General features: G+C 44.8%; 1 protein-coding gene across 1 annotated transcript in view; it reads right to left on the bottom strand.

Moving 5' to 3' along the window:
* UBE2E3 (ubiquitin conjugating enzyme E2 E3) overlaps positions 1 to 21,421 on the bottom strand; it is a 57,950-nt gene extending 36,529 nt beyond the window's left edge. Inside the window, exons 1-3 of the mRNA XM_084265253.1 lie at positions 21,282 to 21,421; positions 19,822 to 20,024; positions 17,638 to 17,688 (exon numbers count right to left, since the gene is read on the bottom strand). Coding sequence (XP_084121379.1) covers positions 17,638 to 17,688; positions 19,822 to 20,015 — 245 coding nt within the window. The 5' untranslated portion in view covers positions 20,016 to 20,024; positions 21,282 to 21,421. The remainder of the gene's footprint in view (positions 1 to 17,637; positions 17,689 to 19,821; positions 20,025 to 21,281) is intronic.
* Between the last annotated feature and the right edge of the window lie 673 nt (positions 21,422 to 22,094).

Raw genomic sequence — 22,094 nt, 5'->3', positions numbered from 1 at the left:
CAAAACAAACGTGCTTGTACAGCGTCTGCATCATTCCCTTCCTGAGACACCATTCACTCAAAACCCAACACTGCCTTCACCTGCAGCATCCTTTTGAGCAGAAATACGGCCCACAGGCTTTGCTACACCCAGAGATCTCAGCTTGGCTTCCGTACGTTCTTTTCTAAGGGGCAGAACAAAGATGGTATTTGGCTTTAAAAATGTCTCAGAAACTACAAATAAGGAATTAAACTCAAAGTGCATGGCTTTAATTACATCTCTCAAGAGGACAACATAGTGTTTTTGCATCCCCATCTTGTCTTCTCTCTGCTCCGGAAATTCACGAAATGATGGGAGGTACAAATGCTGGTATTTGTAGGGGGAAAAATGACCTACGTTACATCCTCAGCAGATCATGTAAATAACAGGACGCAAAGTCTCACAGAATTAGTTTACATTTGAAACATTTTCAAAATATTGTTTTAGCTGGGTATAATAGACCACCATAAGATGTGACACACAGCAAACACAGGGCTGCAATTAAACAGCTGGCAAACAGCCAGGACGAGATAAAGGCCCAGCCTGTCACTCGCTAGACAATATATATGGCTATTTTGGCAGCCAAAACCAAATGTGATAATTGAGCCATGACACATTAAAAAGGCACGCAATTTTCAAGGAAGGAGTTCCTGAGCATTGAACAGGGAGCATCTATAGTGTGCTTACAGCAAACCAAGAGTTAGGAGTAATAATGAGATCAGGCTGATTACAATTCAGTGGTGCAACTCCAACCTTGTTTAATGCACTGCACCACTGGAAGCGGTTATATACGTCCAGACACAAAAACCTGTGTCGTAAGCCTGCAAAGGCTGTCAGCATTAGAAACAACAGGGATCTGAGAAGTGTGTGGCACTGTCTTGAATTGTTTCTCTGCATATTTTTTATATTAATAAGGGGTTTATAGAGTACCATTCTTATCTCCAGAAATTACTCTGCACTTAAACTGAATTCCAACACCAGGAAAAGCTCCAATCTATATAATTCAATTTCAAAATAAAAGTATATACTAATACACAAAGAGCAAGCAACTCTTCAGAATCATACTTCTGCTGGAAAGAAAAATTACTGTTTTGTTTAAGACATGAAGAACCTTAAATGGCAGCAATCGCTGTTTAGAAGACCAAGCCCAGGAGCTTTTCTAGTGTTTCACTGCATCTTTTATTAAATAACCTAAGGACATGACAAATGAACCAATGTACCAAATGAAGACACAGTTTTAAGTGAACACCCAACAGTTCTATAAAGCCTCCTGTAAATGCACTCCATCAAGAGAGCGTGCTGACACCAACTGCATTTCCTTCTCCAGCAAGGGACTGGAAAGCCTATACACTGGCAGCCCCCAGTCCATTCACTCACAACCTCCCACAAAGTGCAGGTACTTCATGATCTAAAATTACACTTACATAAAAGAGAAGCTAAATTTAGGCTCTATAATAAGAAAATCCCTATGAAGGGTTCACTTCCTAATCTTATTCTAAACTTAACCACATTAAAGATACGTTCAAATTAGGAAATTGTGTGTGCACCTTCCCCAACCAAAAGGTGCAGTGTATCAAGAGAGCTTCAAAAAATTTCTAAGATTCCATGGTTAGGCCCAGTAGCACCAGTGACACCGAGATGACAGTTACACAGTTCTTCATACCATCAATATCAATCAGCCAGAACCGAGTCCAGTGATATCGGCAAAGCACTTGGAAAGCATCCCCCGCACTGAGTATCAAAGAAAAAGGGGAAAATATTCTTATCTCAAATAAAAATATCAAGGTGCTCTAAACCATGCAGATTTCCCCCAAACAAACACCTCATCCACCTCAAACTCAAGATGCCCAACACACCCTTAATGTCTTAACGACCAGAGCAAAGAGACATTGCCATACTGGGCCAAAATGGAGCATCAGCATCATTACTTGACTTTCTACTAAAAACAGTACAACAAGAAACTGTAATCATTACATAATCCACTTTTACAAAATTATCTTTAATGGCTGTGATAGTAACTTCATTAAGTGTCAGTAAAGGAAATGAAAAAGCTTAAAGATGAGGTCAGAACATGCACTTTTGGCTGCTTCCTCAGGAGATGCTTCAAATACGTTATTTCTGTCAGGGTAACGGAGGATTTCTGAGGGTAGCTGTTATGCAGCCCCAATAAGAGAAAGGAAATCATGACATGAAAATTTCTGACCCCCAAAAGGAGCAGAAGGGGAAAACTGCAAGAATGAATTAGCTGATCTTCATCTGAAAATTTCGTACTACTGCATGAATAAATGGCATATTATTATAGTGGAATTTATTAAATAATAGTCTTTAATTATTTTGTCCCCAGTACTGCAGCAGACATGCAGGCATGTTATTCCATAGACTCTGCCAAGTGATGTTTAGTGGCAGCTGAAACAGGGCCAATTCACACTCCCTCCAGAAAAGCATTTACACACACACACACACACACGTACATTTTCCTGGAAAAAGTGAGAAAGGTAGGGTGTGTGTTTCTGACTCAGGGCCACAAAGCAGAAAGGTAATAATTAAAAAGGTAGAAACAAAATAGGAATGATGAGAAGTCCTGGTTAATTAACATAGCTCATACACTTGCCCCTTGCCCAAATAACCTATAAAATCTCAATTAAAAAAAAAAAACCCAGGGATTTTAATTCTGGCCTGACTCTGAACAGCCAGTTATGAAGCAAGCTCTCATGGAAATATATGTTATGAAAAAAGTAAATTTCCATATAAATAAGGGGAAAAGTATGATGGAAAACTGTTTTAGAACAATAACCAAACATAAATAGGGAGTCTGCAGTATGAGAACATTTGAGGAGTGTGAATAAAACTCCCAGACAGAAAAGGAAAGACTGAGTAACACAGATGAAGAGGAATACTATGGGTAGTAGCTAGTTCATCGACATCTACCAGGGAATCAGGGAGTGTTTCTTGTTATGACTATGTTAACTCCATTCAACCTTTGGCCACTAGTAATCAGCTGTGACTGCAAAAGAAACTTTGTCTGAAAACACATAGAGTTATAGGTAAAAGTTTTTTATCTTCTGCTGCAGTGTCTGTAAAATGGTACGTCCCAGTATGATACACAGCACTAATCCTCCCCACAAAGTAGAATACCCTGGAGTAGATAATAACATTCTCAGTAAAGTAAATCCTCTCTTTATTTATACTCTGGCACGTTCGCCAATGTTTACATTTATTCAACAAGCCAAAAAATTACTCAGACTTATTTTTGCTTTATATTTCATGTTTAGAAGAACAGCAAAGCTCTGAGCACCTGGACCATAATTAAATCTATAATTCATCCAGCAGCAGAAGACTAACACACAAATAACTTAACTCCACCTGCCAGAAGAATTAATAATGTTGGGAACAACTTATTGCAGACACCAGAAATGAGAACAGAAAGGTTTTATAAGTAAAGCTGCTGTCTTTCAAACTTCACTTAGGAAGATCTTTTTCCCCAAATTTCTATTCCAGTGGTGATCCAGTCTCTGACGCTTCAGAGGCTAGAAAAACATCAGAGCAACTACTGAACCGACAGCTTGAGAGGTGCAGTACTGATTAGCACAGTCACATTGAGTCACGCTACGAGCACAGCATAGCTATGCCATCAGCACGCTGGGCCAACACTGCTCCTCCCCAGGAGAAAGGGGTGCCCTTGGCTGGCAGCACGCTCCTGGCTCTGGAGCAGGGCTGGGGCACCCCAGAAACAGGTTTGCCCCTAACAGAGGTTTCCGTCTCTTAGGACCACGTGCAGCTGGTGCAACTTCAAACAGCACCCAAAATACTGCAGTCTATACACCCACCCTAGGACAGCAGAGCGCAAAGGTGTGTTTCTCTGTCCTGTTCCGCGTACAGACCAGACAAAGCCCAGGGTCTGGCTTGCACCTCGCGTAGAGGCTGCAGTTCCACACTCCAGCAGTGCCAGGATGACTCATGGTGCTTTGCGCTCTGCCAGCTGACTTTGTAGGGAACAGAGATGTTGCATATGGAAAGCACAAGCAGTTGCAGCACAGCATCTCCCGGGCGCTGCTCGTCAGGCGTTCGTTCCTAATGACATCTACTGCAAAACTAACCAGAACTGACCCCTCCGTTCTGCGATCAGCAACCAACTTCAGAAAAAGGTCAACAGAATTACCTTCTGAAGTAACTCTCAGTGCACTGCATGGACAATTCTGTGTAGCTATTTTTTTTTTTCCTTCAGGCTTCAAAAGTCAAAGGCTCTTTCACAGATAACAAACCTGGAATGTTTCTGGGCATAAGTGGATTTGCACTAAGACTTGGGGCAACACTGTCTCTCCTAACTATGAGGTTTGCTCGTTGTCTCTCTCCTTACCCCTGTGTTTAAAAACAAAGAGAGTGCAAGCGCAGCTGAGTCCCACAATCATAAGAGATTTTATTTGCATTTACTCTTCAAAGATCACAATCTGAAAACAGGACTAATGAAAAATAAAGCACCCCAAAATCACCTTTGTCAGAAAACAAAGCAGAGTTACCAAAACCCCACTTACACCCCCGCCTGAGTGAAAATTGGGCAGTAGCCATTTACAGCTCCATTATCAAGCAGAGCCTGCTTCTCAGCTACCACCACAGAGCAGCACACAGAGGCGATGCAACGGCCGAAACAGCATCCCACAGGATGAGGAGTCACATTCACTCATGGAGCAGCTCACTCCTGTACTCGGGCAGCCTGCAGAAGGTGCAGTTACCAGTTAGAGGGGAATGACCTGCCACCACACGGCCCTGCCAACTGTTGGGACTCGGGCTGCTCTGGTCAGCAGTGCCGGACCAGGGTGCTCAATGAAGGGATGTGCCTGCAGCCATACAAACTGGGCAGCCAACAAATCCAGAAAGCTGGGTCCTAAGTTCAAGGATTTATGTGGCTAATGTTGCATACAGCCTAGGTATTTGCAAGAAATGATTATTTTAGGTTTCTGATTTCTAGGCTAGAAAAGCTTCCTCTGCCTCAGACTACAGAACTTCCCCCCATACTTAAATGGGATAAGGACCCAGGGAATGAGGAGTTTTCTATAAAAATCTCAGTGTGAGAATTAAAATGTCAGCATGTAACTGTTTTGCTAGTGATCACCTAACAGAAACAACCAGCAAACACATTTGACCTATTCCACAGAATTTGTTGCAACCACCTATTCCCCTTAGGACAGTGACAGAAAGAAACTTTAAGGAGAGTCTGAGAACACCTGGTAACTGTAGTAACAAGCCAAGAGTAATGGGATTTCTCACTGTTTGTGTCTGAGGGCATAGAAGGCTAAAGGTGAAGAAGGTGAGTTTAAGCGGAAGAAATGTTTTACATCTCTACAGCAAACAATGCCTAATGGAAAGTGCCTAAAGTAGAAACCCTTTTAACTGTTAAAAAGGAACAAACCCCAAACTTCAGGGATTTTTCCCCTCAATAGTTTTTAAAGAATCTACGACTGAAAACAGCTTTACACACTTGGTAACTACAGCCTCAGTGCTGTAACTCATGGTTCCAGAGAAAAAGCTCAAAACATCTCACAGGTGCTTCTATACCTTGGCACCAACTTGTAGAACCCAGAGAGAACTGTAAGTCACCCTCACACAATGCCAGGCCAAACTAAGTTTATTCAGACACTGTATGTAAAACATAGCGAAATCAAACAAAACACAAACAAGAGCCATTCATGGGAAGTAACAGCTCCCAGTTCCTCCTGCCCAGATCAGAATTATCCTAGTCTAACTGAAGGCATATTCTTACAGAGCTCGCTTTCTGTACAGAAAGAAAATAAGGTGATGACAACACATTTATCTGATTAGTACAGCTCATGTCTCTATTTCCTCCACCCCTGACCCCACCTTCACTAGTTTCCAGTAAGGCATGCTTGGCACTGCCTGGGAACCGTACCCAGAACGCCCTTTGTATCCAGGATAATCACACAGTGCTCAGCCTACAAGAGCTGGTTGAGTATTGACAACTGCTACTGTGAGCTTGCATTCAGACTGAGAAGAAATTATTTTGTTTCTTCCATTCCTAACAGAGAAAACCCAAGCAGGCTTAACAAAACCCAAAGACGTAACAGAATGCTAGTCTGTGGTATGACCAGAAAAACAAATAGCCAACCAAGACACTTGCATGAAACACGCTTTCACCATATTTGTTCTCAGAGATTCCAGAAAGTAATTGATTTCACCACTTATTGATCTATTTAAGGTTTAGTACTGCATATTACCAAACAAATCACTGCTCTCTTACTGCTCTTTTTTGGTGATGTCCCTTTTGCTTTAGTACTTGTATCTTTTTTAAAAAAACTAAGCTACTGTGTGTTTTCTCTAGTATAAATAAGTACACCAGCTGTAATTCTGCTTTCTGTTACTTTAAAGAAAACCTAAACAAAACCAAACCAAAACACAGGCAAACCAAACTCAAAACTCGAGGTAGCCAGGTTGCTATCACAACTCCTCACACTATCCCAGAAATCCCCACACTCTGTGGAGGAAGAGGAACGTGCAGCCAGGCACTACCTGCGTGTATAAAATGTGTACGGGGATCATACAAACTTATCTACTCCAGACAGCCAGACACTTCTGCAGCCATAGATTGTGCTTCAAATAGTTTATAATGTGAAGATTACCCTCTCAGATTTGATTACTGTTTAATCAGGCCTGCAGAATTTTAGTTTCTGTAGTATTTCTAGCTTTCACTTAAACCGCCAGTTTCATCACTCAGACTATGCTTAACACACAGCAGGTTGTGCTGTGCAACTTATATCACTTAAATTTAATTCCATGGGAATACAGTGTTTGTTACAGCACTCATTACAAGTTGATTTTCGTCTAAGAACTCTCTTTCCTTTTGCTTTATAGGCTAGAAATTAAACCAAATCTCTCTTTTTTTTTTTTCCCCGGAGATACTGAAGTCCAAAACTGAACACAAAACCAGGCTTTGGTGTATCTGCACCTTTCAGGGTCCATAGAGGGAGGTGTCACTAAATCTGTAATGTCATAATGCAGCTTCTGCCATGGATATTAATGAAGCAGACACAGATATGCCCTGGATATCTATGAACAAGTTAGGACGAGCACAGATGTACAGTAACAGAGCTCAATGTCAACTAACCACCCCTGTATCACTTCACCTGTCCTGTGGATCCTTCAGCCTGGATGAGATCTCTGATGTTGGGATACCAGGGAAGGACAAAAGCAAGTTAAAGTATGAGAACACCCCAGGCAGTGACTGCACAGCAGACAAGTCTTTTGTTAGAAAAGGTGCCTGTGTTTGGGGAGGTATCTGGCTGTCCATTGTCTGCTACAATAGCTGCAGCTTCACTGCAAGTATCACCATGGCTGAACAGATCTCCTATTGCATAGCTACTCATCTATTTTAACACTGTTTTTTCCCCTTAGTCTCACTCTACTCAAACATTTACGATCTAAAAGCTTTATTTAAATTGGTAACAAAAATAGCTTTCTGCTGCTAACCTTCCCTTACAGAAAGGAAAACACCAGTGTTTCTCTTTGCTGCTTGTTTTTTCCATTTGTCCCATGGAATCTGACCTGATGATGCCCTACTGATTTACTGTCTTCGATGTTTTGGCAACTTCCATCCATGTCTAAGGTTCAGAGTGAAGTGATGGCCTGAGTTCAAACCTAAAGTGCAGCTTCAAGCCCAATGAACTGACCTGGCATGACTGAGAAGCCCTGGCTTTCAGCGCACCCTGGACTGCTAATCCAGGCACGGGGTGGCTGGAGTGCTGGGCACAGCCACCCCTGCTCACGCTATGCTAACCAAGCCTCCAGCCGTCAGGCTGCTTCGCGCTGAACGCGCACCTCTCTCTGCTTCCTGATTTCCAGCCCTGCCACTGAAGCTGCATGAAGGGTTTCTGGCAAAGCAGGAACCCACCTCAAAGACAATATCATTGCAAATCCTTGAGGCTGGCCTTTCGCTTTGCCGTCTGCTCTTTGCCTTCGTTGGCTACCTTCCCAGCGCCTGCACCCTTCTGCATGCCTCTGAGAGGAACTACTGAAGTTTATAGCAGCATTAACTCATCAGCTGGAAACCTGCCAGGCTGCTTACATTTTCACTACAATCTTCTGAGCCCTGACTCCAGAGGGTGCTTAGAGATAGGATCCATGGTCAGAGGCAGTCTGATATAAAACTGTTTTCTGATGTGCTTGGATCCATTTGGGGTGTTGCACACAGATGCATTAGGGCTTGTATATCTACTGCAAACTGCCTCCACGAACCAGGGAAAAATGTGCTTTGCTTTTGTTTATCTCAGTGTTAGAGGTGCTTACATGCCCATGGAACACAAGCAGAGTATCCAAGCACAGAGCACATGAAATACAAAAAATCAAGATCTCCTGCAAAACCAGTGCCATGAGTTTCTCACAAAGGTGATACACCACTAGAGAATTGATGGCAAGTGCCTACCTTATTTCTAGTTACCAGAATGGGACAACTTTATGCAAGGACAGTAGGATTGGACCCAAATTAACAAAGCCCGCGGTGGGAGTGGGGGGAAAGAGAGTATAATAAATCAGCAGTAAAATCACTAGACATTCGGGTTTTTTAATTAAGAACAGGAAAAAAACTGTGCATTTCCAGTGACTTTCTTAATAATTGCTGTTACTGTTGTCGCTTGAAATCACAGTACCTGTATATTTTCCAAGGTGGTTATACTACAAAACCCTGATTAAAATACAGTTTTTATATGAGGGGAAAATCACTTCCTGATGAGCCTTCCTTTAACATTGTCATTTAAATCAGTATCATAGATAGCTTGAGTCAAACTGGTCCTGAAGAAGTCACTTAGTCCATTTCCTGCTTAAAGATAGAATCAACTGTATGAAAAACTGCTCCTGCCAGTCATCTGTCTGAACATTGTTCTTAAAAACCTCTGGTGATGCAGATCCCCCACCTCCTTACACCGACTGTCATTACAGCTAAGGTACTACTGATGTCTTAATTAGGTGCTTGCAATGGCAATTTCAGATGCCGTTCACAACTACCAGACAGGACCAGCAGCAACTTTCTTCTGCATTCAAAGAGCACCTTTCTTTCCTTCAGGCTGCATTCTTTCCAGCTAGCCCACATCCCTCTGCAGTGCTGTGCTTCAAACTGGATAAGGTACTCCAGCTGGTCTTTACTAGTGCTGAAATGAACAAAATGACTTTATATACCATGTCTCCAACACTTCCCTTTTTTTTTAATACATCACCCAATTATGACTGCTCTATTTATTTCTCTTGCTGTGGCCTCGTATTGTTGATTCCTGGAAAGCACACCATCCTCAGAGTGGCTACACCTTTTCTGAAGGACTGCTCCTCATCCAGTATTTTTTTCCCCATGGATTTGTGCAGCTGATGATTCCTACTAAAGTGCTGTGCCTTGCAGTTCTTATTATTCAATTACGTGCTATTTTTAAGGACACTTCCTGTATTTGTCCACGTCACCTTACATTCTAGTCCTGCCCCCCTCCACTGTACCCACAACCCCTTCCTCCTCACTGTTACCTGCAAATGCAATATTTACATGCTCTAGTCCAAGATCCATGTCAATAATGAAAACATCAATTACTAATGACTGCAGGATGGGCCTCTGCAGACCCTCTCTACAAGTTCTTCCAACCTGAAAGTGACTACAGGTCATCCTGGTGTTTCAGCAAGGCAATCTCTACCCTCCTTTGCTTCTGAAAGTGATGCTTACAACAGTAGTTTCAACACTGTGAACTAAATCTGTATGTGAGTTCCTAAAAGATCTGGCCAGTCTGTTTTACAGTAAGTGCTATAGAATTAACAACTCCTTCAGCCACAGTTCTGAACTAGATAACAGTATAGTGCACTCTCTGTACAGAGAAAATGAATCCAAATTAATGCAAGCAGGCTAGGACTCGTTTATCACTAGCAGTTACTGCCTCAAAATAAGGCATCAATTTAGAGTTACAGCATAGTTCCTGGCTGGCTTAATGGTATGCACGCTCCTGTCCTAGACAGCAGCTGGATATCCTTGCTCCTGCCTAGATAGCCCTGAACTCAGAAAACATGCTCAAGGTATTCTGCATGATGCCTGTATTACCTGTTTCACAATGTTCCACGACTATGCAAGTCTTTGTCACACCAGCTCCAGGAAATCTCCCCACATCAGTGTCACATGAAGTAGCCAACTCATTTAAAATAAGGGGTTTAATGTAGTTTAGCTGATTCCCTTATATTTACACTTGGTTAATTTGAAGTAAAAATTACATGTCCTGAGCCCGTAAAGATGGAATCAAAGAAGAGTAACTGACAGACACAGCCAAATCGGCCTGATGGGGAAGCACTCAGTCTGCTAGGCCCTTGCCTGACATACTGTTTATCACAGGCAAAGTATGACAGGCTGGCAGTGGTGACCAATGCAGAGCTTGAGTGTAAAAATAAATATATATACATTGTGTATTTTCATCAGCTTTATCACAGGGCCTGAAGGGCCTTTTGCAGTTATACAAACAGATATTTGAAAAGTAGATTTTTCCTGAAGTCTGAGGACACATTACTTTGTGGTTTACAAATTTTTGCACACCAATACTTAAAAAACCTGTTCTGGCTCAAACTCTTCTACTGTTTCCAGATAAAACATAGAAATAATGAGAGGGTCAGTTCTCCAACACCAGTAGCTGAGTGAAGAGTGTCTGAACTATTTCTACATCTCTAGAGTAGATAGACAGCCATCATTTCTTTTTGTTTTATTTTGACAGTAATGCTAATGAAGACTGGAGAAGATTTATATGACCTTTTGACTAACACACAGGCATTTAAGAGCACACACGACAGCACTGTGGACACCGCTTACACAAACGCCTCGCCTGCAAATCTGTAGGCACGAAAACACACCCCTGTGAGTAGGTATGTTGATTTGTGTTGCATAACCCTGTCTTAATTATGCCACTGAGATTACTTGCATGAGAAATTCGGGGGGAGGGGGCTGGTAAAACACCTTGGTTTATAGCTTGCAAGTGGTCGATAGGAGAACAGGGGAAAAACCCCACAAACTAGAGACGTTTTGAGTTAGTGAATCCATCACCTCCTCTCAATTTAAAAGAGGGTAATTTAAATATTCTCACAATTCAAAACATTCACGAGTTACACAATCTTCCACTGTTGCATTTTGTTAATAAAAGCATGTTAAATAGCAGTGCTCTCTAGCTCTACTTTACACTTAAATGTTTTACGGAAATGCCTTTCTAAATTTGTTTCATCCCTACTCCTTAAACAGTTTCACTAACTACTGGTAAATAAGGTAAAAGCCACTCTGCACCCCTAGAGATGGCAGAACCAGGCTGTTACTACAAATGCACAGAAATACAAAAATACCAGACTTCTGACTGCTGTGCTAAATTACACCGCTCCTTCCTGCTCCAACCTAGACTATACTCTTCTGGTAAGAAAGGAGGTAGGAAGATAAAGAATGGAAGAAAATGCTTAGTGGGAATAATTCTAGATAAATCAAGGCTATCGCTCGATAAACATATCGCTAAATCACTGCGAGCCACTGATGTATGTTCAGGAACGAACAAGGAAGGAATTGCTTTAGAAGGAACTGCAGGACTGTGTTTGGAGCTGGGCAACGCTAAAGAGCAGCATTTTGATATTCACTTGAAAGCCACTTCAAACATGTTCTTACAGGAGTTGTGAACCCTCTTCATTGTCTTTTTGTAACTGCAACTGCAAACTCCTGTATAGGGAAGGAAGTGTTAGAAATAATCGTGTGGGTTTCTGTTCTCACCACCATTCTGCAAACTTCAGCTTTCTTTTCTTGCAGCGTGTATTTATTGCACTCAGCAGTGATAAAGTACCAGGCAGGGAGAGACAATAAAAAGTATAACGTAACTATCAGAAGGTATGTTATCAAGTAGGGTTTGTGGGTGATGTTTCTTAAATTTTGCTCATCCAGCTTCAGCACAGGCATTTGTGCACAAACTCCTAACATGCAGTCTCTAACATACCTTAATCAACTTCTCTTTCTATAGGGAACTATTTAGTGATCACAGTTGGGGATTTCACACAGAGGTGAAAACAAGCAAACCTGACATCTTTCTTCTTGTTCGCAATGAGACTCAGTGTTTAGCCATATGAAGAAATTTGCCCAACAAGAAATTAACAGAATAAACATGAAACTGGGGGACTGCCACTGATCTGAGAAGTCAACAGGTTGCCTGGAGAAAAAACGGTACACATGAAGACTTGGGCACACATTTGTGTTACTGTGTAGGGCCTGCTATCTGACTGCATTCAGAATACTCCTCCTCCTACTGATTTCGAAAAAATCAACAGAACTAACGCCTGGCTTTGACAAAGGAGAGATGGAAACTTATTGCATTTGAGAGACAAAGGAATGGATTGACTTATTCATATCCTGGTGTGCCTGACAAAATGCTTCATGTGAACAATTCCTACTCTGAAGGGAGGAAGGAAAAATCCAGCAGAGTTAGTTTGAATCACCTATTTAAACTGTTCAAGCAAACTTGGATGATTTTTTTTTTCCCTCCCCCCTCCCTGGGGAGCATTATGGAGTAATCACATGAATCCGCTTCACTTACTGACTGGCGTAGTCACCTCCATGGCAGAACTGGAGCAAACCACAGCTGTGCAGTAACATCTTCAACAGGCACAACTGTTTGCAGAGTAAACATTTGCCTATAACCTTACTGTAGATAGAGTATGTTAACAAAAGGAAGGCTTCTACCAGCTTAGCTGTGGCACCTTCCTTGTGAACTGCGTTAGCTCAAATCCAGTGCTACCTCTGCACGTGGAAGAGCTTGCATCACCAGCACAATTGTTCATTGCTCCTCATTGTTTCAGACAGCTCAATTGAAAGAGCTTAAATTGCTGGTCTGAAGAATACCTTCACAATATTGCTTTAAATACATACTGCAATGCTTCCCTGCTGATGGGGTAATAACCACAGTGAGACAGTTACAAACATCTGGATTCATGGGTCCATAACTAAATCAGTAATAGCATTCGTCTGCCAGGGTTTTGCAGGCATTTTTCTTTGTGTCAGACTCCAGACCATGGGGTTGGGTTGGCAACACTCTGCAGCATAGAATTAGCCCAAGATGTGGCAGTAATGAAAGGGACAAATGCAGTCCTTAAGAAGCAGAAGAATCCCGTATTAAAACAAAACCCAGCCCCTATGTGTCTTGCTTCCTTTGTGCCCAGTACACATACTTTGGAGTTTTATTTTAAAATATGTAATTTCAACATGACTTACTCATAAATTACCAACCTGCTTGCAAGCCTAGGAGAGGCTGCAAACAGTAAAATCATCAACTGCTACCTTTTGTAGTATTGCTCAAGAAGTCACGTTAGTATATGCTAGCATACAAGGCCTGAAAAGAAATAGCAATCCCTATTAAGGAAAATCTTTTCAACAGACCTACCAGGCCAGGCACTCACTAGCTAGAGGATGAGACAGAGCAGGGAGCCTTTGGGATGATGCAAACAGCTCTCCCTCGGTAAGAATTCCCATTTCCCAGCCGCTACAAAGGAGGAAAGTTGTCTCTCTGACCAGTGCTCTAAGGCACGTGTTTAGTCTGGCCTTTCTTCTTTTCTTTTTTTTTAACCACTTGCTCTCAGATGTCTGATCTTTAACAAAGAGAAGAGATTAAAGCCAACTGACAGAACAGACTATAAAACGCTTAAATTCTCCCACTTGCATGGGAAAGATGCACTATATTAACTCACCTCTCTTTAAACCACATGAATTAAGCTCTGAGGGGATACACAGATTTTGGTGTTTGCTTTCATTTCCTACAAAGTTTATAGCAAACTGGATTTATTGTAAAATGGGTTGTAAACTATAAACTAAGCAGGCATGGGTGTTACTAAATCTACTTAATACTGGGTTGGACTTCAAAAGCTTTCCCATGGAGATGAACAATGATTAATTTTGGAATGGAAATGAGGAGGAGTGAGGAAAGAAGACCAGGAGTACATATTTTTGCTATTGTGGATCAGCAGGGCAGCCAGCAACAGCTAAAGGAAGCTGCTATAAATCATGGTACCCTTGGGAACAGCCTCACTTCTGTCAGCCCTAAAATCGCAGGGTAAGCGTCAGAGCTGGCTGTGCCCTGCTCCACCTGAGCTGCAGCCTCCTACTTGGGCAGGTCAGAACAGACAGCAGCCTTTGGTACAACCCAAACCACAGAGCAGTGACCTCCCATCTGAACAGGTCTGTGACATGAACTGAAAATAGTTATTTCAGATATGTCAAACCTATTTAAGAGCATCTGCACAGCCCAGATCTACCACGCCTGCGCGCAAGATCTTTGCAGCATTTCCCTGAGAATGTGTAACGTGGGGTTTGGCACACTTCCCTGCCTTGAAGTACTTGTAAGTGCTTGGCCATGGTTGGAAATTGAGCTGCCTAGGAGCAATGGGGCCAAGACCTTTTTAGCTTTGCTTTATGCTATTAAAAGCACAAAAGAAATTAAATACAGCACACTGCACCAAGTAGCACAGCTTTGAGTTAAGCCAGCAAAAGCAAGAAAAAAACAGGATCAGATACCTGTGTCCTCAGTTTACCTATCTGTCCTAGTGCTGCAGTGCATGTTGGACAGTAACTGACTCGTTTCAGCCTCTTCTGTTGGACAGGTAAGAACAGGAGGGGAAGCAGTACTTAATTTCCCCTCCAACATCTTTAGTTGTATTGGTTTCAATGCTCTATCTTGGAAATCACACCAAAGCCGCAGGAATTCCGGGTATTACTGCACAGTAAAGAGCAAAGCTATCAGCATAAAGATATTAAGCTTTACACTCGGCACCCCCAAGATGCAGTTCGTATTCACTGCTCACAGACATGACGACGTGATGCATGACAACACCATTTATCTAACAGTTCATTGTCCAATTAACAGAATCAGAAATCAATCTCTACTGTTGAGACAAGCGAGCAAAAAACTGCTATTTAGACATTTTTACTGTGCCTGTCATTCTGCTACCCTGCTGCCTAAGCCAGAAGTTAGCATGCAGCCCAGGCCTGCTCAGCACACCCAGGAACGGGGTGCTCTCGGGGCTCTGGCATCTTATAAAACAGATGTTAGAGCAGTAGATGGGACTGTGGGAAATTTAACTGCTGAGGAAACCTACACCTCCTTCGGCTGAGAGTCACAGTGAAACCACACAGTGTCCTTTTAAAGTAACTAAATCAGCCTCAGATCACACGGATGGAACAACACCATGCACAGCTACACCGGCAGGTGAGAAGTGGCAGCAGCCATCAGTGTTTAACACAATATGAGAGAGTTCAACCTACTCTTCAATATTTGTGCTGTATCCCGTTAAAGTAGCATTAAATGTTTTGTATGTGCCGTTATCATATTTTTAAAATTGCTAATTTTTTTATCACTTACGTAGCCAAGTAACGAGGACTATCACAAGAGCATCAGTTGGCAGTTTTACTCTTGTGAAGCCTGCAAAATGTGGACTGCAAATGATAAGGGTGTGCTCTAGAACTGGAGGAGAAACTACACTGCACAAAGAAATCTTTTGTGGAGAACTTATGGCACAAGGGTTTTTTATTTCTAAAGCACGTGTGAATATGCCCAATTTATACAGGATTTTAAAAGGGGTTTGTTTGGGGTTTTTTAACACAAATTCTTGTTCTTTTACAAAAAATGTAAAAATAGCATTCTGCTGCTTGTTGCATGGCGAGCAATGAAGAGGTGTCCTATGCCTGCTGTTTCAGTCTGTTGCCTAATCTGTGCTACTACACCCTGTAAGGAAGCATGTTACAAGCTTCAACTGCTCTGCACAGAACACACTGCTGCATTTACCTCCTGATAACAGAAAGGCTCCTTCTAACAAGTCAATTCCAATGTAACGGTAATCCTTGGGGCACTGAAACTCTGTTCAAACTGTTCATCCTGAAAACCCAGAACTTCTGTCACAAGAGACCAATATCTCTTGTAAATATCTTTTCATTTTGGAAAAGGTAAAAATGCACTCATCAAACAGCTGCTATTGAGTAAAAGGGTTAAATTCCTCTTAAAAATACTTATGGGAACAGAAGCACTGGCTTCCTCCCTGCCAAAAAAATAATCTTTTCCCCTGCGCTCTGTAGGAGAGAAACTTGAATAATTTTAGACACGTTGGGGGTTTTTCATCATTCTCAACAGCATCCCTGGGCATCTGGTACTACCAGCTCACAAGCAAAGCTCTCCACAATACTCTTGTGCTAACACGAGAGGAACATGCTTTCCCAAGGAGCTAAATATCAGCTGCTATTGAGAGAGTGGGAGGTGGGGATAGCTACTCTTTCTAAAAGCCAAGCTGCAACCTGCTATACCTGAAGCTGCTACAATTACCTTTTAAGCAACTGTACCCCAAAGCCTTGGTGTTCTATTTCCTTTAAACACTTTCCCTCCTACCAAGCCCCAGTATGAAGTGCATGACCAACATGGGGCTAGATCCCAGTAATTGACTAAAAGTTATTTACAATGGCTATTTAAACACCGCCCCCACCCCAAACCCAACAGAACCCCAACCCAAACCTGACAGACATGTGCTGCCTCAATAGACCTCACCTCCACTGAAGAGAGAGAGCCACGGACCCAGCACGCTAATACATCAGACTGCTGCTATAGGCAACCTGCTGCAGAGCACTCAGGGTAAGACCCCTCTACCAGGCATTCAGTAAAACACAGCTCTGGTCAGTCCCTCGCTCTCACAGACTAGTCAGACAGGAGAACAAGTCACATTTTACTGAACTCACAAGACCTGCACCAAACCTTTCCAACTGTTCAAAAAGCCAAGCAATTCCAACATAAAATCGGAGCGCACTTCCAGGGTTGTCTTTAAGTGTGTACAAGGCTTGCTGCTACACAGGAACATGAAAGTAACGTAATTTAAATGTAGCTTTACTGCAAATCTGAACACTGGGTGCTCACAGCTAATGAGATTTTTTATGCATTCTTTAAACAAATGTGAAACGTGCAAAAGATTCAAAGAAATTAGCTAGCTATGTCACTATTTAACTAGCACATGGATCATCACTTTAACAAAGACTAAATCTCACAATTGCCCAAGCTTATAATTTCATTTTCTAAAACCCAGCAGAAGTGTCTCCCAAGGAGGGAAGTGCCTTAAAAACATTCTCTAACAAGAGACTACAACTTTGACCCACAGACACATACATTTAAAGTTAAGATTTCAGCTTATCTAACCATTACTACGAGAAAGCATATAAAACCCACATATGGCTCTTTACCTTTACTTCAGAATGAAGTGATAACTCTATAAACCCGGCACTCAAAAAACCAGTTCAAACTACACACAGACGCCAAGTTGAAAGCTTCAGCCTGTTTTGAAGTTCATATAATTAATGTTTCACCGAGGCAGCGACCAGCTATGAAAAAACCAAACCAAATACACTTTACTATGTACATCAATCACTAATGACTACGCCTCCAACACGCAGGCAAAACAGCAAACTTCAGTATCAAACGTTCCCTATGCTTGCACTATGCTGCACGCAGTTTCTGTCTAGCAGCCACCGGTCGTAAACACTAAGTTTCCCCTTCTTGTTAGCCCGAGCACATTAATCTCCTACCACCGTCCACAAGTGAAGAAGCCGTTACATACCTGCAGTTAGGAGGAGGATCAAGGGTTATTTCAGCTAGCTCCTTCTGGATTCTGTTGGTGAAATGAGAACAGACACAAAGCATTTGAGATAGTCTATAGAATAAATCAGGGAATTACACTGCCCTCTACCACCATGCAGTTAAATGCAAGATTGGCTTTGCCTTCAGTAATGCTAACATGGCTGCTTCCTCTTTGTTCTCAGAGGCATAACCCAAATCCCACAGCTGAGAAACTTTGCAGCTTTTTTCCTGCTCCACGCTGTATGCAAACAGCACACTTACAACCGAGCCGGGTAGCAATCTCCCACAAGTATTCAGAGCAGTCACTCTTTTTCACATCCGAGCACTTTTTACCAGAGAGATTTTCTGTTCAAGCTAATATGCAAATGAGGCAAGGGGGGGCTGCACAGGAGATTTGACAGTGACTTTAAACCGGCGCTACGGACCCGGGGCTGAGGCTGGAGAAATGAACTGCACTGGCAGCAGGCACGCTCTTTTCACAGTATTTCACCTACTACTTTGCCGTGTGTTTAAAAAGTAGATTTGCAGATCTGCCAGGCTGCCTCTGTTACAGGAATAACCTCTCTGGATCAACTCTGCTTCTCTGCACACCTTCTGCTGCCTTTGCTCCCCCAACCTTATACAGCAGCTGTATTTACACGACAAAAAGCGATTCCGTAACTTGAAATACTCAGTGGTTAGCTTTACTCCATTACAACCATTCCCAAGGTGTTAAGATCCAGAACAGCAACACCAAGAACTTCTTGTCAATTTCACAGTTTGGTCAATTGTGATTTCCAAAGACACAGGGCAAATTCCTCTTAAAAACCTCAAACAAGACTTCTCCTTGGGAGAGAACCCGTACGAGCAGGACTGTGAATTTCATGTGAGTAGCAAAATGTTAAAAAATGAGCTAACAGAAACTGCTGTGCACACCCTTGCACTAGTACCAAGAAGTTCGGTCAGATGACTGAGCTGTGTGAGATGTACAGAGTTAGACTTGCAACAAGTAAGTGAAATAAAGGCAAGAGGGGAAAACTCAGCCTGGAAAGCCTCCATCTCAGGCTTTTCTAAAAAGACAACTAATAGCAAATTACAAAGCCTACACAGTAGTTCCAGAACTTCTCTTTCTTTAGCCAGTCCTACTTCAAAGGGTTTCTTTAACGAGCTCAGAAGTCATCAAAGCCACCCTGACATACTCTGCAGCAATTTTAACACATTTCAGAAAGTATTTACTGCATCCAATGCCGAATTACCAGTGTTTCTAAAAGTTAGAACGACGGTATTCACACTGAATAAGCAAAACTTGAAGCTACTCCGGCTACTCTACGCCTTTGCTTGCTACAAGTGTTTGTAAATGTTTGTAAAGAACAGCAACTCCCAGGAAAGTTACGTTTCATCCCTGAAGATCACCGGAATCAAGGGATTTAAAGTTTGCTTATTTCACACAGCTGAACCCACACGAAATTACCAGAGTGCCTGTCTTGAGAGCTGGACTGCCAGCAACCTTACATGCAGGTAAAAATGCAAGGGCTGTAACTAAACAACGTTTCTGAAGATTTCGATAGGTAAAGGTAGAAGCGACCTGTAGAACCTCATGGTTGGAATCCGCAGATCATAAGGAAGAAAACTCGCCTACGTTTCTCCTGAAGGAACTGCAGAATGAAGCCTTTACTTCAAGGTGATCAAGGCTCTCCGGTGCACTGACATGAAAAGCCAGTCTTAAGGCCCCACCGAAGCCACTGGGGTTTTACGACTTCTTTAATTAAAGAGCACTGCTTGTCATCAGTCTACAGCCCATAATAAAATCCACACTGGGAGGACTCCACCCTGTACCAGTCAGGCACGGACACCTAACTCTGAAAAACTTAGCCAAAGCTCACGCTCTTGTGCATTTCTTCAAATACAAAACGCACTTAGGTGCCCTCCCCCCATCCACCAGCCTGTAAGCTACCAACTTCTCCAACAACAATTCAAAAGACATATGACAAGTCTGTGTAATCACTACCCCAATGAGACCTGGATTAATGAAGATACTGCCTGGCAGGCTCCTGCACTACAAAAGTTGGTACTTCCCTCTTTTCCACAGCACCTTACGCGAAAGGTGCCTTGAAAAGTGCAGTGCAAATACTGTGACTCAAATACTGCTCTAAGCCACTACAGAATGTGTTACTGTCACCTTTACCTTTTAGCACTAGTGGATAGCTTAGCAGTAGTTTTGCTGGACAGTTTGGTGTTCTTCTTCTGCTGGGTGGCAGAGGGTTTTCGTTCTTCCTGCTCTTCGGGTTCAGGTGCAGGTGGGTCCCTCTGATCAGCATCTGAACTACCGCTGCTGGTACTCGGACTTTCATCATCTGACCTCTGCCTATCACTGGACATGGTGGGGAACTTTTTTGGGGAAGGAGAAGAAAAGAGGCAGTTAATACAACAGGCGGGACCTCTCTCTTGCCATTCCCCAAGTTCCAGAGAGCATGTGAATCGGTGACAACTCTGTTTCACTGAGAAATTAACCAAAATACCCTTTTTAGCCTCGTCCTCAAGGGCTGCAGTTTGACAGCTACATAGCAATACTTACACTTCTGAAAATAGAGATATTTCCAATTTTTAAACCCACTTGCATTTTTTTCATACTTTAAACAATATGCCAATTGTCGACTTTGTTCTAAGGCATGAGACAGATTTAGCAGGGTACTTAGGCAATGAACATTAATAACTTATGACACATTGTAAATAACAGACCTCACTGAAAATGTTTTTTAAAAAGTCACTAATACCCTGTAAATATTTACACTGGAGCAGAGCATTTTATTGGGTCCAAACGCCAGATTCCCCCCTCTCCCCCTCTCCTCGAGAAAATATATTGCCAATAACACTTGGGTTGATTTCAGATGGAAATGTACACTTGCTCTGTGCATTTAAAGGGCTGGGCTGGGGGGGGGGGGGTTGTGGGGGTGGTGGGGGAGGCAGGGGGGAGCCACACGGAGACGAGAGGGGTTTTGGTGGTGCTGGTGTTGTTGGGGTGGGGTTTTATTTTTAAAAGGGAAAAACCCCAAGATGCATCTAACCCAACTCGGGCAGCAGCAGCAGCAGCCCCGGTTATTTACATGGCCAGCAGCGAGAACTGCATTTGGCCACCACAGAGCTGCCGGAGGGGGAAGAAGCATAATTCAAACTGCACCTTCTGCACAGCTCTCCCCGCGCCGCTCCCCGCGCAGCTCCACCAGGCAGACCGACATTTTTCCGCCGACCGGTGGGGGGGGGTGAGGGGGGGGGGAAGGAGGGGGCTGCCCCGGCGGCCGCGGGGGGGGCGAGGAGGAGCGCGGCGGGGAGCTGCGGCAGGGCTGGAGGCGGCCGCCCGCCCGCCCGGCCGTGCTTTGTGGGGAGAGCCCGGCGCGGCGCGGCTCGGCGCGGCTGGGCTCGGCGCGGCGGGCGGCGGCGGCGGCTCGCCCGGCCCCGCACCGCACCGTGCGTGTGCACCAAGTGAGGCGTGAACTCGGGCCGGCTCCGCGCCCCCGGCCGCCGCCAGGCAGCGAGCGCCGAAAACAAGAACAAAGCTCCTCTACCAGCCCCCCCGCCTCCTCCCCGCCTCCCCCCACCGCGCTCGCCCAGCCGCCGCGGCAGCCGCCTCGCCCGCCTCTCCCTTACCTTCGCCGGCGTCCTGTCCCGCTGCTGGGTCGGAGGGGCGGGATGGCGGGGGGCCGGGCCGGGCCCGCGGCGCCCGAGGAGGGGACGGAGGCGGCCGGGGGGCTATACGGCGGCGGCGGCGGCTCTGTGGCCGGGCAGTGTGGAACATTGAGAGCCGGAGCAGGGGGGGACGGGGGGAGGCGCGGTGCGGCCCCGCGGCCGGCGGGTGGCGCTGGCGGGCCCCGCTCTGCGGCGCGGGTTCCCGCGGCGGGCCGGGGGGCCGGGGCGGGGGGCGGCGGGCGCGCGCCGGCGGGGGCGGAGGAGGGGGCGCCGCGGCCGCCTCCGGCCCGCCCGCCCCCGCCCGCCGCTGCCGCCGCCGCCGCCGGCGGAGCTCCCGGCGAGCGGGGGGGTGGGGGGGGGAGGGGAGAGGGGGCGCTCGTTCCCGCCCGGCGGCCGACGGAGCGCGCCCCCCTCCGGGCCGGGGTGCGCGCAGGCGCTCTCCCGGCGCGGCCGAGGGCGCTCGTGCTCCGGGCCGGGCAAGGACAAAGCGGCGGCGCGGGGCGGGGGGGTGGCCCTCGACGGTCGCTCGGCCCGGACCGGCTCACGGCCTCCTCACTCCCTCCCATCCGCCGCGGCCTCCGGCTGAGCCCGAGTCCTGACGGGCTCCTGCTTCCAGCGGCCCGGCGCCTGCGGGGCACTATGGTGGGCTTTGCCAGGCCAGTGCCCACCGACGTCTGCGCCACGGTGGGGCCATGGGGCCATTGCAACCCCCGGCCGCCTCGGCTGCCTTGCTCCTGGTTCCTGACTTCGCACGGTGTGCCTCCCGTCAGGGGT

This window comes from Gallinula chloropus, assembly GCF_964237585.1.
Source record: "Gallinula chloropus genome assembly, chromosome: 5".
Lineage (NCBI taxonomy): Eukaryota > Metazoa > Chordata > Aves > Gruiformes > Rallidae > Gallinula > Gallinula chloropus.
The sequence above is the reverse complement of the archived record's forward strand: the minus strand, read 5'-3'. Positions and strand labels throughout refer to the sequence as shown.